The sequence below is a fragment of the Barbus barbus genome, assembly GCF_936440315.1.
Source record: "Barbus barbus genome assembly, chromosome: 38".
In the NCBI taxonomy this organism is placed as follows: domain Eukaryota; kingdom Metazoa; phylum Chordata; class Actinopteri; order Cypriniformes; family Cyprinidae; genus Barbus; species Barbus barbus.
In genome coordinates this window covers 8,437,799-8,454,834 of record NC_136716.1, presented here as the reverse complement: position 1 = coordinate 8,454,834, position 17,036 = coordinate 8,437,799, and the positions used below count along the sequence as shown (strand labels likewise).

General features: G+C 37.4%; 2 protein-coding genes across 5 annotated transcripts; one reads left to right on the top strand and one right to left on the bottom strand.

Annotated features, from left to right (window-relative positions):
* Positions 1 to 417: 417 nt before the first annotated feature.
* On the top strand, positions 418 to 8,760 carry LOC306857927 (protein pelota homolog). 2 transcript variants are annotated; one of them, XM_079398206.1, is made up of 14 exons: positions 418 to 590; positions 890 to 982; positions 1,089 to 1,239; positions 1,501 to 1,591; positions 2,411 to 2,574; positions 2,815 to 2,875; positions 2,962 to 3,123; positions 4,326 to 4,372; positions 4,465 to 4,538; positions 4,975 to 5,046; positions 5,144 to 5,218; positions 5,321 to 5,352; positions 5,431 to 5,552; positions 7,758 to 8,760. In XM_079398206.1, the coding sequence occupies exons 1-13, from the start codon at positions 550 to 552 to the stop codon at positions 5,523 to 5,525; spliced, it is 1,158 nt and encodes a 385-aa protein (XP_079254332.1). In that variant the 5' UTR covers positions 418 to 549; the 3' UTR covers positions 5,526 to 5,552; positions 7,758 to 8,760. The 2 variants fall into 2 exon arrangements, 1 of the variants encoding a protein (XP_079254332.1); XR_013783152.1 differs by lacking the exon at positions 7,758 to 8,760 and adding an exon at positions 6,185 to 7,506 and having other exon boundaries at positions 431 to 590; positions 5,431 to 5,787.
* Positions 6,899 to 16,402, bottom strand: LOC306857928 (progestin and adipoQ receptor family member 4-like). Of its 3 annotated transcripts, none has more exons than XR_013783153.1 (4): positions 16,046 to 16,402; positions 10,564 to 10,782; positions 8,840 to 9,662; positions 6,899 to 7,780 (listed from the first exon to the last, which is right to left on the bottom strand). XR_013783153.1 is itself a non-coding variant. In XM_079398207.1 (3 exons), exons 1-3 carry the CDS (start codon positions 16,209 to 16,211, stop codon positions 9,229 to 9,231), a joined length of 819 nt encoding a protein of 272 aa, XP_079254333.1. In that variant the 5' UTR covers positions 16,212 to 16,396; the 3' UTR covers positions 6,900 to 9,228. The 3 variants fall into 3 exon arrangements, 1 of the variants encoding a protein (XP_079254333.1); XR_013783154.1 differs by having other exon boundaries at positions 8,907 to 9,662; positions 16,046 to 16,396; XM_079398207.1 differs by having other exon boundaries at positions 6,900 to 9,662; positions 16,046 to 16,396.
* Positions 16,403 to 17,036: the final 634 nt, after the last annotated feature.

The window sequence follows — 17,036 nt, the reverse complement described above, 5'->3', positions numbered from 1 at the left end:
AACAAAGAGCATTCCTTATAATCTTATTGCTACACTGTTTTAAAACATCAACATTTTCACAAGGATTAACCATGTTGATTTCTTCTGAGATACAGTTTTTTAAAAGTAACATTACACTCTTTGGAACTGCTTTAAAAACAATAGCAAATTCTCTTGGTTTAACTGGTAATTCAGTAGAAATTCAGTATATAACAAGCACCCATGGGAATTAACTAAAAATAATACCTTCCTTGAACCAAGTATGATAGAATAAAGATTTGTTTTTAAATAATATGTCCTTGTTATTCCATATGAAATAGTTGTGGGGTGAAAAATTGTGCTTATACCCAATTTCCATGCTAACAGGGCTTGTCTGTGAAAACAGGCCTCGTTCTTCCGACCTACGGAAGTAACCAAAGAAAGAAATGACGTAATGTCGCAATCTCTCAGCTATCTGACGCGATCAGAAAGCGACGTCTGATTCATTCTAAAGAACAGAATGCGCCACTGCTGATGCGGAACTCACAATTAAATATGCATTTTGTTTTTGAATAGCAAACCTCTTTGACCATGAAGTTGGTTCATAAAGACATCGAAAAGGATAATACCGGGTGAGTGCTTTCTGTAACGTTACACCACTTTTGGACACCGTGTGCGCATTCTGAGTTCTGTTAAAGTACCATGATGCAGTGCTGGTTTCATACGACAAAACTGGGTACTTTGGTATGAATAAAATTACGTTAGTGTAAAAATTTCTTCGAACTGACTTGAAAAGCGCCTGTTATAACGTTACCTCAGATGCCGTCACTGTCAACCCAGAGCTTTGTAGGCAAACTTGGCATGATTGAGCAAAGTAGGCAACACAAAAGTGAATATTTATGTCTTTTGTTTCTGTTTATTTATTTTTCAGTCAGGTGACACTAATACCTGAGGAAGCAGAGGATATGTGGCACACCTACAATCTGCTGCAGGTGGGCGACAGCCTAAGAGCCTCAACCATCAGGTCTGTTTTTTTGTGCCATACTGACCACCATCTTTTTCCAGTTTTGTTTTATCACACTTATTATCTGAGATTGTTCTACTCAATGAAAACAATCTGTCACAAACAGGAAAGTGCAGACAGAGTCCGCCACAGGAAGTGTGGGCAGTTCACGTGTGCGCACCACACTGACTTTATGTGTGGAGACGATAGACTTTGATTCCCAGGCCTGTCAGCTCAGAGTCAAAGGAACAAACATCCAGGAGAACCAGTATGTGAAGGTCAGAGTGCATTTAGAATTGTATAGAGTGCTTTTTAGAATATTTAACTTCAACTTTTTTCATATTTCAAAAGTGTTGCACGCATGACATGTGAATGTATGTAAAATGTATGATATAAATAGTGTTGACATTTGTGCCAACTTTACACCTAAAATAGAATATATATTTTATAAATTTGAATATTAAGTATAGTAATTTGTAATATTCCGTATGTTAATTTAGCCTAAATGTGAATGCTTTTTTCTCTTGTGTCATATGTAGATGGGTGCCTATCATACCATTGAACTGGAGCTCAACAGGAAGTTCACTCTCGCCAAAAAAGTCTGGGACAGCGTGGTGTTGGACAGAATTGGTAATGTGTTGGTGTTTTTTTAGTATATTTTCTGACTAAAAGTAGCTTTTCTGGCTAATAACAATTTCACATACTGTGTAACAAAATGTAAAAAAAATGATCAATGACATTAATCTTTATTTTTTATTATTTTATAATATTTATTAGATTTTTATAATTTAATGCTGGCAGCCAGGTTTGAAAACAGGAATTTATTTTTTTCTTTGAAACACAAAAAGATATATTTTGCAAATAAATCACACTGCTTTCTTCTTTCATGCAGTGAAAATGGATGTTGATCACCTATATTAAGCTCAATTTTTAATTTTTTTTTGTAACTTGTCCCATCTGTTTATAATTACTTAAGACACATCTCGTATCTGGGATCTTTACAATAATTTCCCACCCAAACTAGATAAATACATAAAAAAAATAGATTATTAAAATAGATAAAAACGTGCAAGTGACTTTTTACAGCTGCCATGGTAAAAAGTATGGTTTAATGCTTTCCATATTGGTCTGACGAGAAGTGTGGGTAAGACCTAGAAGGCAAGTAGGTACTTTTTATTATTATTGTTATTATGAGTTATGTTAGCATTTACAGGCACTTCAGCTTCATAAGGACGCTATGTAAAGAAACATGATGTGTGTCTTCACATTACTGTGTGAGAAACAGAGCTGAATTTTGTAGTTGTACTTCATCTTAATGGCTTGACAGCTGCAGTCACCATTCAATTTCACTGCATGGCAGAGAGCAGGCATGAACATACTAAAATGTTAATGAATCTGATCCAGATCATCGCTAGGTTATTTGAACCCTGATTCTTCATTCATCTATAGAGCAGGCATGTGACCCCGCTCAGAAAGCAGATGTTGCTGCTGTTGTGATGCAGGAAGGTCTGGCCAATCTGGTTCTCGTGACTCCAGCCATGACCTTACTAAGGGCAAAGGTTGAGGTCACCATCCCCCGCAAGAGGAAAGGCAGTTGTACTCAACATGACAAGGTGAGCCAATAAAACCTTGTGACGATGCATTTAAGTGTTTATCAACATATTGAGCAAATAACAATGATTGTTACCAATATATGTATCTCTTTACTGTAATCCATCAATGCAATCCATTAGAAATACAATAGATATACAGTAGATGCAACTATTGTTTCTGCATGTGCTGCAATAGATGCTTCTCAGCTGCTGCATGTATATTTCAAAATATTCATACAGTGACACTGTGTTCTCTTTCAGGCATTGGAGAGATTTTATGAGGCTGTCATGCAGGGCATTCTTAGACACTTCAGTTTTGATGGTACGTTTTTTTTTTTAAATTCAGATAATAAGGATGGACAATGAACAAATAAATACTGATATTTTTGTTGCATTTGTGTTTTTCAGTGGTGAAGTGTATTCTGGTGGCCAGTCCTGGATTTGTGAAAGATCAGTTCATCTCATACCTGTTTAAAGAGGCTGTGAGGCAAGACTGTAAAATTCTCCTGGAGAACAGATCCAAATTCATGGTGGTGCACTCCTCATCTGGACACAAGTATTCACTCAAAGGTCAATACTCTGTTCACTTTTCAAAAGTAAAGATGTGCAAAACTTTCATAATTGACTAGTAGGCTTGCCAGATTTTACTGGGATAGGGGAAAACATGAATAAAATGTACAGTTCCTCAAGGAATAGAACAGCGTTACATAATGTAAAGTCACCTAATGAAAAATTTGTGACTCATAAAACTAAAAAATAACTAAACATTACAATTAATCTGCTTTTCAAAGTCAGGACTATTATCGGATGAAAAGAAGAGATCTCTCTTTTGCAAGACGGCTGACGTCTAGTGAACAATACACAATTTGATCTTATCAGTTTAATCTTTGTTTCATTTTTAGTTAATAAAAACTACATTTTCAAAGTTTCAAAAATTAAGCTGTCTTTTGTCATGTAGGCTCTTGGGCAATTAATATTTTCCTTGTAGCACCATCTTGCGTTCAACCTTTGGTATGACCGCCGGTATATTTGGCTTGAACATGGGTACTGTACCAGCTATATATGGCAAAATATAATGCTAAGTGTTGTTTTAATATGATAACTAACAGATATTATGCAAATAACTAAGCAAAATTATTTGTATTATTTGTTACGTAAAACATTCATATGTTCTTATTTAAATGACGCTTCAATACAGTGGTGCAAAATCATGGAATATGTTTCATTTCGACTGCATCTATTTTTTTAAATGCTCTTCTATTTGACAGACACCAAGTGAGCAAATAACACTACATCATTCATGCCACAGAACTGTGGATTCAGCATTGAAACACTAAAAATTGGTGAAATTGGTCTCATTCACTAAACAAGTGCAAGCGCAGATTTGTGTATGATCTATATACTTTGCTGTAAATTTATGAAACTATAGGAACAACTGAAACTGCTCATTGGCAAAAAAAAACAACACATTCTCGTGGTGCCTTTATAAATGTTACAATTATGATTTTATGCATAGATATTAAATCTTACATATATCACTGTGGCAACCCCTTGTATGGATATAATTTGTACACATTTTATGTGAATTATTAACATTAGGCATGTATGAAAATATTTAATATGCTTAATATGCAATTGAAAGAGCAAAAAAAGTACATACTGAGAGGGCAATTATCATAATTTAACATTTACATTTTTGTATCTGCATTAGTTTTTTTCCCCTCATTGTTGTTTTAATGTGACAATATAAATGTGAGATATTAATTCTACAGAAGTGCTGTGTGATCCAGCAGTCACGGCCCGATTGTCTGACACCAAGGTGACTAAATTTGGATTTATACATTTGCACATATAGCTTGTAGCATTGCCATCACAGTTGATGTTTAATGCTGTGTGATGTATTTTTTTTAGGCAGCTGGAGAAGTTAAGGCTTTGGAAGATTTTTACAAGATGCTTCAACAGGAGCCTGATCGAGCTTTCTATGGGTGATCAGAATCACTACTATTTAAATGAGTCATTCCTTTCAGTATCACACACCATTTCTCAATGAGAAAAAACAACAGTCATAACACTTTATTTTGATAGTGCACTTTAGACATTCTACTAACTGTAAGCAACTTTGCAACTATGCGTCAACTACCAGTCAGAGTATTAGAAGACTGTCTGTGTAATATCTGTTAACACTTTATTTTGATGGTCCTCCAACAGATATTCTACTAACTGTGAGTAACTTTGCAAATATTTGTAACAGTCTATTAATACTCCAATGAGTTAGTTGACATGTAGTAGCAGAGTTATTACTATAGTTAGTAGAATGTCCGAAGTGGATTTTGACATAAATTGTAACCAAAACATGTAACACATTCTTGATCATTTATAACAGGTATTTGCATCTATTAAAAAAGCTTTTGCTCTGTACAGATTGGCTCATTTGGAAAGAGCGAGTGAAGCTTTAGCCGTTGACATCCTGCTGATCAGTGACAAGTTATTTAGGTACATTTAAAAAGTAATCAAATCCATATGTAATGCTCTATCCTGTATTAATTGTGTACTTCATATAAAAATATTTATTTTTTCTTCTCCATGACAGACATCAAGACATAGCCACTCGCAGCCGATATGTTAGGCTTGTAGACAATGTGAAGGAAAATGGAGGAAATGTCAGGTATTCAAATGATTGTGTATGGTCATATTCGTACGTTATCTGTGTTATGCAAATTATTTAGCTCTTATTTTTTTTTTTTTTTCTTCTGTTTAATATTTTTAGAATATTCTCAAGCCTACACGTATCTGGAGAACGTAAGTTTATTTTCTATAGTCTTTGTTTCAGAGAATTATTTTTGATCGGACTTGTGACTGACATGGTGTGATTTGTAGAGTTGAATCAGTTGAGTGGTGTGGCGGCCATCCTGAGGTTCCCCATCGCTGACGTGTCTGAAGCTGAGGAGGACAGCAGCTCTGATGAAGACTAACATTATGCTCTCACTCAAAAGGATTTGGTATGAAAGAACGGAAATGATTCAGAGTTAGGACTAAATGGAATGACACTCTTTTATGGCCTTAATAAAGGATTTGAAATCAGTTGAAACATCACAAAACACCAGGATAATTATGATTATTTGAAATGATTATTAAGCATAAAAGCAGAGCTCTGAAGAATGTTAAAAAGTATTGAACATCATTATTAATCCTCGTGTGCTGTCTTATCAAAGATGCATAATAATCTGCAGAGCTGTGGATGATTTGCATAGGTTGGACACAGGTACTTAAACTGCAATGCATTCTTGCAGTGCACCCTTTTTAGAGAAGAGTATTTGTAAATGAAAAACCAACCAAACTAAGCAAGAAAATGTGCAGGTTATGATAACAAACACTCCCAACAAGCCAGGTTTGAAAACTCCCCTTAGTGAATGTTCAACTGTTTTTCCTGTATGCACTACTCCGAACACCCATTAGTTCCAATTTTGAAATTCGTTCTCGGAGGTGTTTGGAGTGTATTTAGAAATTGGTATGCATATTTGACCAATCATCAACGTCACCTTTTGTATTTAAAATTCTACATGAATTTAGTCATGTAGTTCATAAATCTTTCCTATATGACTTGAACACACAAGTTATCTCAAAAAAGAAGCTACTTTAAGTCTAAACTACATATTGTCTGGAAGCTGCTCCTGCATGGCTAGGTAACTTGTATTTGTATTAGATATTTAGATATTAGATATTTTCCCCAAATCGCACACACACTAGGGCTGTGCGATTTGGGGAAAATATCTAATACAAATACAAGTTACCTAGCCATGCAGGAGCAGCTTCCAGACAATATGTAGCTTAGACTTAAAGTAGCTTCTTTTTTGAGAGGACTTGTGTGTTCAAGTCATGTAGGAAAGATTTATGAATTTAATGCACATAAATGGCACCACAAAGCCCTGCATTTTCAAGTTGGTGAAAAAATTTAGAATACAATAGATGCGGCATCTATACTGACTACAGTTATTTCATTACAATAAAAATAGCAATGGTGCATGCAAAAAATATGATTGTACTGTGCAATTACGATAGAATATATAATATTCAATTTACAGCATCTTCATAACTGAACAAAACCATAAAAAAAGCAAAAATAGACCTGGCGTGCAATATTCATTTAGCACTTTGTAGTCTAGTTAATAAATCTTGCTTAATTGTTTTGTAGATAGGGTTCATTGCTATATTGCGCCAATCAAAGTGACTTGATTGCACCAGGCATCGTAATTACAACTTCCCAGGAGGACTTGAACACATCATTACACAGTACTGTCATGGCAGTAGCTCTGATCACAATAAACAGGTTGCCATGCAAATGTTTAAATAAGACATCTCTCACAAATCAGTTTATTTATATAGTCTATACGCGTAGTTGCAGTTTCACTACAGTAGCAGGCTAATAGCACAGACAGTGGACAAAGAAGATACTTTCTAGTGGGCATGTGTTCACTTGCATTGTGTTTACTTGGATCAGTTGGAGTATACTTTAAATGGCTGTGCATTTGGCTGTAGTCTAGCATTTGTGTCAAAACTGAAGTATACTTAAACTGGGCATAAAGTGGTGCCTACATTGAGTAGTCTCTTATAACATACATGAATTAAAGCTAAACCTCAAATTACATCTGAATTTAGTCATGTTTACTGAACATAAAATGTGTTTAACTGTCACTGCCATAAAATCATGGTCCAAAGGACCTCTTTTTTATTTTAAGGAATGTGCGATTAGTTGACTTCATTATTTTGTGCTTCTTCACAAATGACTGAATTTCAAAAGTGTTTGATTGTTATGTTCATAGCTCATTTTTCATTTTATGTACATGTCAGGAGGGTGAATTTGACTGTCGGCCTCCTGTGAAAGTGTCACCACTGTGATGCTAAAATGTTCCCGGGTGACTAAATGATTAAAAGAGCAGATACTCCGATCTTGACATATGGCATGGGTACCACTTTATTTTATTTTTTCAATGTGTTGTCAGATTTTACAGTGTTGAAAATTTAAAATATAAATGCTTACTCTCAAATGTAAACTGATTTCCCCACGTGTGCCCAGATGGTATACTTCAGTGATTTACAGAGAAAGACTTTCAAAAACCTTCAAGTCCAGCTTGTTTAATTCAAGTAATATTTTATGCTGATATACATTTCAAATTTGACATACATTGCCAAATTTTTGTCTACAGGAAAGACAAAATTGCTCTGTTGACTGTGGAGTCAAGACATTTACAAATATGATTAAAAGATTAATATGAGATACAACTACAGAATGTAGAAGACATTCTACAGAAGACCTGATCGGCTGAGAAAACAGCAGTAGTTGATGACAGAGAAATCATAAAAGCTGGGAAAATGAATCCTAAAAGACATGTCTGTAAAATCACCAACAACTTCCAGAAAGCTGGGGTGATGCTCTGACAATTTACTGTCCTCAGGAGACTTTGACACAGAATTACAGATGCTACACAGCAAGATGCAAACCTCTGACCAGCACCAAAAATAGAAAGGCAAGATTAGAGTTAGCAAAAAAGCACAAAGGTGAGCCAGAAGAGTTTTGGAACTGTGTTTATGGCCCTTTATGTTTATACAGCCTCATCTGTAAAGCATGGTGGAGGTGGTGTCATGGCATGGGCATGCATGGCTGCCTCTGGAACAGGCCCTCTCAACTTTACTGATGACTTAATGCATGATGACAGTAGCAGAATGAATTTGGAAGGGTACAAAACCATCTTGCCTATCAATATTCAAGAAAATGCCACCAGATTCATTGGGAAGTGCTTCATATTGCATCAGGACAATGACCCAAAACACCCTGCCAGTTCAGTCAAGGAATTTATAAGGGCAAAGAAATGGAAAGTCTTAGATTGCCCAAGTCAATCTCCAGATTTAAATCCGATTGAACATGAATTTCACCAGCTGGAGAGGAGAGTAAAGGTAGAAACTCCCCAAAACAAGCAACAGTTGGAATTGGCTGCATTAAAGGCTGGGAAAAGCACAGACTCACAGCTGTGATTGTGCGCAAGGGATCTGCAACTAAATAACAGCTTTTAATCTTTTATATCTGCCTTATGTTCAACTGTCCCAATACTTACATCAATGAGTGGGATGAACTCTAAAGTGCTGTTTTTTTATTTATTTGGTAAAACAAATATTTGTTGAAACGGCTAATAATAAAATGTGACATTCTGTAGTTTTGTCTCATATTCATCTTTTAATCATATTTGCAAATGTTTTAACTCCACAGCCAACAGAGCAATTTTGTCTTTACTGTTCCAATACTTATGGAGGGCACTGTATGTAGCACCATGTAAGTAGAAAGAACCAGATTTGTTAACAGTAGTGCCATCCAGAATACAATCATCTGGATCTGATTTCCGAAATTTAAGTGCATTATAATAGTAAAATATTAGATTATCAACCTTTAAAAGCTAATAGACTCCTTCCCAATCTTTTGTTGTTGACATCCAAGGTTGTGTGCAATTAACATTTGTAGTGCAAATTCATGTCTCTTGGTAGCTGTAAATGATACATTTCAAAGAAAGTATCATTGCATTAACAAGTGATATCACCACTTTACCATAGTACACTCACACTTTGGGTTTACAACAATGACCCTGCAGTTCTTCAAATATCATGATGAATTATCAGTCTCAAAGTTTATTCATCGGGACAGTGATATCCCTTTAACCATGTTAAATCCTCCAGCATGCCCCAGTGTAAGTACATAATGGACAGGATGACCATGATGTGCATAATCTGGTGACTATTAAACCAGAAGTCAAACCGCCCAGGGCTGAAGCGCTCTGGCAGGCGGGAAATATTGACTAGTCCTCCTAGCAATGCAAGAATATCCATGGTGAAGTAGAGGCGAAGGGAAGCGGGGCTTCCTCTGCCTGCCCCAGTCAGACGCAACATAAAGAGAATGAAGCGGAACATTGCCTGCCAAGCGAAAGATTGCAGGCGGAGCACGTTATTCTGTGCAGTGACAGCGCAGTGAACGCCATAGCCAGAGAGGAGGAGATATGCCAACATCGCCACACGGCGGGAGGATGGGTAACACAACAAAGTTATGTGAATGATTGGCAGAGCACCTGCAAAAAGAAAAGTACATGGAATTCATTGAACCCTGGCCCTTGAAAGAAGCAACAATCAGTGTCCCCTGCTGGAAAAAAACAACCAAAAAAAAGTTAAAACCATCCTAAGTTGGTTGCTTTTAGCTGGTCTCCCAGCCTGGCTGAGCTGGTCAAGCTGGTTTTAGTTGGTTGGTCAGCTAGTCTCCCAACCAGAAGTGGCCAAAAGCCTTTTAAAACCAAAGGTGACTCCCCCTCTAGAAATACAAATACTTACTTTACTTGGTATATTCATGCAATACCTTGAATGAGAAAATGTATTTAAAATCTACAGCGTACTGTAAAAGTCCATCATACAGTTTCATTCCTACTTGTGGCATATATTAATTTTCTTTAAAAAATCTAGGTTATATAATCTGAAGATGTGTTAAAGTCGGCATGAAATGAAAAGCAAACTATTTTGTTATAAACATGCAAGTGTTTGTATTGTTTGTATCTTGAACAAATGTTTATGGTTTTATTTTATAGATTTTTTTAGCTTGACCATCATGTCCTGGTGAAAACAACAGACTTCTCTCTGGTGATGTGTGAGACTTTTTTGATCATGCGCTGCACTTGTATTTTCATGTCACAATACAGAAGAAAATATCTTCAACATTTTTGTTGATTCATATTTAACTGATTCATATTCATGACTGTCCAGGGAGTTTCCCTACCTTCAGCCAGAGATAATAGGATAGGCTTCAACATTCCTGCAACCCTACATAGGACAAGCTGTTTGGAAAATAGATAGATGATGGATGGATATATATGTAGCTGTATTGCATGAATATATCTGTGTAAGGAACCATAATTCTTATAGGCTCATCAATATAGTGAATATAACAGGAATATCTGTATAGTCCTAAATTTCATAGCTTACCCAGAGTGTTGACGAGACAGACGCCAAACATATCGAAGCTCAGCAGTATGTCATAAATTGGTGCTCCACCCTCATGGTTCATGAAGAGATGGTAAAAGACTGAAAAAACAGTGGGAGACAGACAAGCCAAATAATGCACCACCCCTATCCACCACTCATCGACTTCAGCCCATGGGATACTCAAAGGCAAAAACAGCAAAAAACAGATGAAGGGGATACCTGATGGACAAAACACAGAAGAGAATGTGTTACAATTTGAGACTGGTTTGATATGAAATTAATTACTGTGGTAAGAGTTAATACAACGAGCAAGCCAAATGTGTTCACCAACATTCTTAATACTAGTGTTTTCAACCAAGTGTCTCCTGTAAATTGGAGAAGTACAGATTACGGACATTTAACATTTCTTGATAATATTCCATTAATATTCTATGCTACTGCGATGGGATGCCACAATTTGCAAAAGTTTGTGAAATTTTATCCCTGCTAGATATTCCATGGTCAAGTCCAGAGAGGGATGACCGGGTGCTGGAGAGCATGGTGCGAAAAAGTTGCTAATGCTCTGCTGATTCAATAGCTGAAGAGTTCCAAACTTACACTGGCATTAATATCAGAAAAAAAAGTGGGAGCTTCATGGAATGGATTTCCATAACTGAGCAACTACATGCAGACTTCGCATCAACAAGTAGCCTACAATGGCAAGCGTTGAATGAAGTAGACTTAGAAGCAGAGGAAATGAGTTCTGTGGAGTGTGAATCATGCTTTTCTGTTTGGCAGATTGATGGGTGACTCCAGGTTTGGTGGATTCAAGGAGAATGTTACCTGCCTGACTGCACTGTGCTAACTGTAAAGTTTGTTGGAGAAGGGAAAATTGTATGGGGCTGTATCAGGGCCGGCGCCAAGCGGGGGCACTCGCGGGCCGTGCCCCCCCCAAACGAGTTGCTGTGTCCCCCCAAACGAGTTACTGTGTCCCCCCCAAACGAGTTACTGTGCCCCACCACTTTCCATCCTCCCTCCTCCTTGCTGAACGCGATCGATTTTGAAAGCGAAAGTACTGATAAAACAGCGCACATAAGATAGTGTGCGCTGTTTTAGCACTGTGCGGTGTTCCATCCCCACCCCGGGAGAGACATCGTGACTGCGTGATTTGTGCCCCCCCTAGAAATTGAATTGCCCTCCCGACGGAGGTGACCTGGCGCCGGCTCTGGGCTGTATTTTAGGGGTTGGTCTAGGCCTCTTAGTTCCAGTGAAGGGAAATCTTAATGCTTCAGCATACCAAGATATATTGCACAATCCCATGCTTATGGGAACAGTTTAGGGAAAGCCCTTTTCTACTTCAGCATGACTGCACCTCAGTGCACAAAGTAAGGTCTAGGTTACGTCTCGTCTAGATTACTGCAATTCTTTATACTGCGGTATATCAAAGTGTCAAAATGCACGTCTTGAGCTTGTTGAGAATGCTGCGGCCAGACTGCTTTTAAAGTGTCGTAAACATGAACACATCACCCCAGTTCTTAAATCCTTACAATGGTTGCCAGTTTGTCAGAGAATAGACTTTAAAATTCTCCTCTTTGTATATAAATCCCTACACAACCTAGCCCCTGTCTACCTCTCTGAACTTCTTCATCTCTACACTCCGTCCAGAAGCCTACGATCCTGTGACCAGGCTTTGTTGGTAGTCCCTCACGTTAGGCTTAAGCGTAGAGGTGAGCGTGCAATTGCAGTGGCAGGGCCTCGAGTTTGGAATGCCCTGCCTCTAGAGATTAGAATGGCCCCTTCACTGTCTGTTTTTAAGTCCCTGCTAAAAACGTATTTGTTTTCCTTAGTGTATTGACTACTGTGATATGGCCATTTTTTATTTTTAATCGGGTTGTATTAAATTTTGTCTGGTCTGTTTTCTGTGTATGTGGTATAATCTGTAAAGCACTTTGGTCAGCCTGGTGGCTGTTGTATATACAGGTCCTTTTCAAAAAATTTGCATATTGTGATAAAGTTCATTATTCTCTGTAATGTACTGATAAACATTAGACTTTCATATATTTTAGATTCATTACAACACAACTGAAGTAGTTCAAGCCTTTTATTGTTTTAATATTGATGATTTTGGCATACAGCTCATGAAAACCCAAAATTCCTATCTCAAAAAATTAGCATATTTCATCCGACCAATAAAAGAAAAGTGTTTTTAATACAAAAAAAGTCAACCTTCAAATAATTATGTTCAGTTATGCACTCAATACTTGGTCGGGAATCCTTTTGCAGAAATGACTGCTTCAATGCAGCGTGGCATGGAGGCAATCAGCCTGTGGCACTGCTGAGGTGTTATGGAGGCCCAGGATGCTTCGATAGCGGCCTTAAGCTCATCCAGAGTGTTGGGTCTTGCGTCTCTCAACTTTCTCTTCACAATATCCCACAGATTCTCTATGGGGTTCAGGTCAGGAGAGTTGGCAGGCCAATTGAGCACAGTAATACCATGGTCAGTAAACCATTTACCAGTGGTTTTGGCACTGTGAGCAGGTGCCAGGTCGTGCTGAAAAATGAAATCTTCATCTCCATAAAGCTTTTCAGCAGATGGAAGCATGAAGTGCTCCAAAATCTCCTGATAGCTAGCTGCATTGACCCTGCCCTTGATAAAACAGTGGACCAACACCAGCATCACTGACTGTGGGTACTTGACACTGGACTTCAGGCATTTTGGCATTTCCCTCTCCCCAGTCTTCCTCCAGACTCTGGCACCTTGATTTCCGAATGACATGCAAAATTTGCTACTACTTTGGACCACTGAGCAACAGTCCAGTGCTGCTTCTCTGTAGCCCAGGTCAGGCGCTTCTGCCGCTGTTTCTGGTTCAAAAGTGGCTTGACCTGGGGAATGCGGCACCTGTAGCCCATTTCCTGCACACGCCTGTACACGGTGGCTCTGGATGTTTCTACTCCAGACTCAGTCCACTGCTTCCGCAGGTCCCCCAAGGTCTGGAATCGGTCCTTCTCCACAATCTTCCTCAGGGTCCGGTCACCTCTTCTCGTTGTGCTGCGTTTTCTGCCACACTTTTTCCTTCCCACAGACTTCCCACTGAGGTGCCTTGATACAGCACTCTGGGAACAGCCTATTCGTTCAGAAATTTCTTTCTGTGTCTTACCCTCTTGCTTGAGGGTGTCAATGATGGCCTTCTGGACAGCAGTCAGGTCGGCAGTCTTACTCATGATTGCGGTTTTGAGTAATGAACCAGGCTGGGAGTTTTTAAAAGCCTCAGGAATCTTTTGCAGGTGTTTAGAGTTAATTAGTTGATTCAGATGATTAGGTTAATAGCTCGTTTAGAGAACCTTTTCATGATATGCTAATTTTTTGAGATAGGAATTTTGGGTTTTCATGAGCTGTATGCCAAAATCATCAATATTAAAACAATAAAAGGCTTGAACTACTTTAGTTGTGTTGTAATGAATCTAAAATATATGAAAGTCTAATGTTTATCAGTACATTACAGAAAATAATGAACTTTATCACAATATGCTAATTTTTTTAAAAGGACCTGTATGCTATACAAATACATTGAAAAGGCATGGTTGGATGAGTTTGAGGTGGAAAAACTTGACTGGTCCAAACAGAGCCCTGAACTCAAACACATCAAGCACCTTTGGGATGAACTGAAATGGTTCATCCCAAAGCTAGGCTCTCTCATTCAAAATCAATGCCTGACCCCACAAATGCATGGGCAAAATAAAAAATCCCACTTCTTTCAAAATCTTGTTGAAAGCCTCCCCAAAAGAGTGTAAAAAGTTATAAAATCCCTGTTGGTGTAAGAGTCAGGAGTCCCAATACTTTTGACCATATAGTTAACTTGATACATCAGGCATTTTTGGCGTATATAGTAGAATATGGAGATCAATAATTTAGAAATGTAGACTTAAACATTCCCCAGCCTGATGTATCATATTTGATACATTTTAAAATTATTAAAAAATGTATGGATCATCAGGGATATCTTAAGTTGCTTCAGTCCAGTAAGTGTTCATCTTATATTACTAACAATATAAAAGTTATGGTCCCACTTTATATTAAGTGTCCCTAAAACCTGTGTACTTGCATAGTAGATGTGTACGTAGTATGTAACAGTGTAAGTACACATTGGTACATAGTATCTACAGCTCTAATGTTTGTGTAACTACACATATGTAACAACCCACTGAATGGTATGTGTAAGTACAAATGTGTAACAGGACATTGGTAACAACACTTTTTGGTAATGAAAGTACAAATGTGTAACAGGACTAACAGCACTTTTTGGTAAAGAAAGTGTTACACTTTATATTAAGTAGACAATTCCTATGGATTTACCATGTAATTATTTTGATGTTACACAGCAGCGGCCAGTAAGTTATGCTTTTCATATAAATTGTGGTTGGTGTCCAGAATGTTACACTTTATATTAAGTGGACAGTTCCTGAGGAGTTACCATGCAAGTACACGGGTATTACAGTGGTGCACCAACTCGAGATCCAACTCCTCCTGCTTTACATATCCCTAAACCTACCCGTTTCCACCCCCTGGATCAAATTGTTCAAATTACTCTTTTACATAGTTGCTACAAAATGTAGTTATATAATTCCTGTTACACGAGTACTTAGTGAAGTGAAAGTGTTGTTACCAATGTCCTGTTACACATTTGTACTTATACCATTTTGAAGGTTGTTATATGTGTGTAGTTACAGAAATATTACAGCTGTAGATACTATGTACCAATGTATACTTACACTGTGGTTACATACTACGTACACATCTAGTTACTATGTAAGTACACAGGTATTATGGACACAATATAAAGTGGGACCAAAGTTATTTTTAAGTTTACTAGGATTTCACTGCAAAAAGACACATGCACCACAACCTGAATGGAGACGTTTTTAGAACTACACTAAAATTTGTGTATCAAATATGATACAGTAGGCTTCAGGGTTAACATGACTTTTTAACACTGAGACATGCCTCAAAAATCCCAAAGAAAATCTATTACATTTTTTTTTTCAAAAACTTCCAAAATATTGGTCTCTAGAATCTTTACTGCACTTTTACCAGTCACAGCAATTACACAGCATCACTTCCAAGACAGCAATTCCCTAACGAGGATTAGATGTAATCTCATGTAATGCTATTTACATGCACTTCTGAAGAGTGTCACTGGGTGAATAGAGGAGAAAGTAGCCCCAAATTACATATTCAGAAGCTTCCCCTCTGTAAGTGACGTGACATACGGCCAAGTATGGTAACCCATACTCGGAATTCATGGTCTGCATTTTATCCCATCCAAAGTGCACCCACACAGCAGAGAACACTAAGGTAACCACTGGATTTCCTTGTTTCCCATTAGTGGAATAATGCAGGCATTCTAAATGTAATTTTTACATCCATATAATTCATTTACAGCAGATAGTATGTTAAACAAATTCCAGCTGTTACAGTGCAAATTATGGAGAATACTTTTCATACCATGTGTATAGATGTTCCCAAATTCATTGTGCAGATAGAACAAACTTCGCAGACAGTCTCTGTAAGTGGATATAGGCCGGTATCCTGTCAGGACATACTTGTTGAACTGAAGATGTGGCGGTGAATTCTTAAAATCCAGAAGTTTTGGCCCAGTAAAATAATCCATTGCAGGAAATGTAAAATATGCTCAGGTCTCCTTGACCACCTTCCTCACCTTCCCTTGGGAGGAAAGTCTGTAGTCTCTTCAAATGCTTTAAATCAAGCTATAAATACATATTTTCTAAGAACATTAGCAAAAGTTGTAACTCTAGGAAATACTCGCGTGTAGAACTGCAGCAACTTGTTGCTTGCAAAGAAGCTGTGGGCCAATTTACTGCTACTTAGTGTCTTAGCCAATCAGCAGGCAGCAGTCAGACTCAGCAGAGGTCAGCTCATGGAAGATTACAGTTCCTTAAGTACAAACGCTTACCTACTGGCAGACTTCGACACATGCTTTTTGTTTCTTATTCAAATATTGATATGATAATCCTAGTACATCTTTTGGTGCTATAAAGCTTTAAAGATTTAAACAAAGCTTAGATTTAGAGTTTATTTGTATTTATTCAAAACATACATAGCATTGCCACAGGACATTAAAAAGAAATAAATAACAATGAGTTCTAGAAACAAAATAACACACATCTACACTGAAATTAAAATTACATAAAACAAAATACATTTTTGTATTTCAAAATTATGGACAAATATGGAATTTAAATGAACATTGAAAAGAAAGAAAGATGCATAAGCTATAATGATTTATAAAGTAAAATGTCTTAATTTTTACAGCCAGCTATTTAATTTCAAGCAGGGTAACAAACATTAAAAAACAAAACTAGAGGTTGAGAACAAAAGACACAAATAAAACCATAGAAAATTTACAACATTCACAGAAACATTAAGTGTCAAGAGAAATCGAGTGAACATCATTTCTGCAATATGAACCTCCACT

What these genes read in the sequence shown, in the direction of transcription:
- LOC306857927 (XM_079398206.1), top strand. Translation starts at nt 550, where the DNA reads ATGAAGTTGGTTCATAAAGACATCGAAAAGGATAATACCGG. An exon ending in CTAAGAGCCTCAACCATCAG is followed by an intron (nt 983 to 1,088) that starts GTCTGTTTTTTT and finishes TGTCACAAACAG; the next exon opens with GAAAGTGCAGACAGAGTCCG. An exon ending in ACACAAGTATTCACTCAAAG is followed by an intron (nt 3,124 to 4,325) that starts GTCAATACTCTG and finishes TTAATTCTACAG; the next exon opens with AAGTGCTGTGTGATCCAGCA.
- LOC306857928 (XM_079398207.1), bottom strand. Translation starts at nt 16,211, where the DNA reads ATGGATTATTTTACTGGGCCAAAACTTCTGGATTTTAAGAATTCACCG. An exon ending in TGGGAACATCTATACACATG is followed by an intron (nt 10,783 to 16,045) that starts GTATGAAAAGTA and finishes TTTGTCCATCAG; the next exon opens with GTATCCCCTTCATCTGTTTT. An exon ending in CTGTCTCGTCAACACTCTGG is followed by an intron (nt 9,663 to 10,563) that starts GTAAGCTATGAA and finishes TTCTTTTTGCAG; the next exon opens with GTGCTCTGCCAATCATTCAC.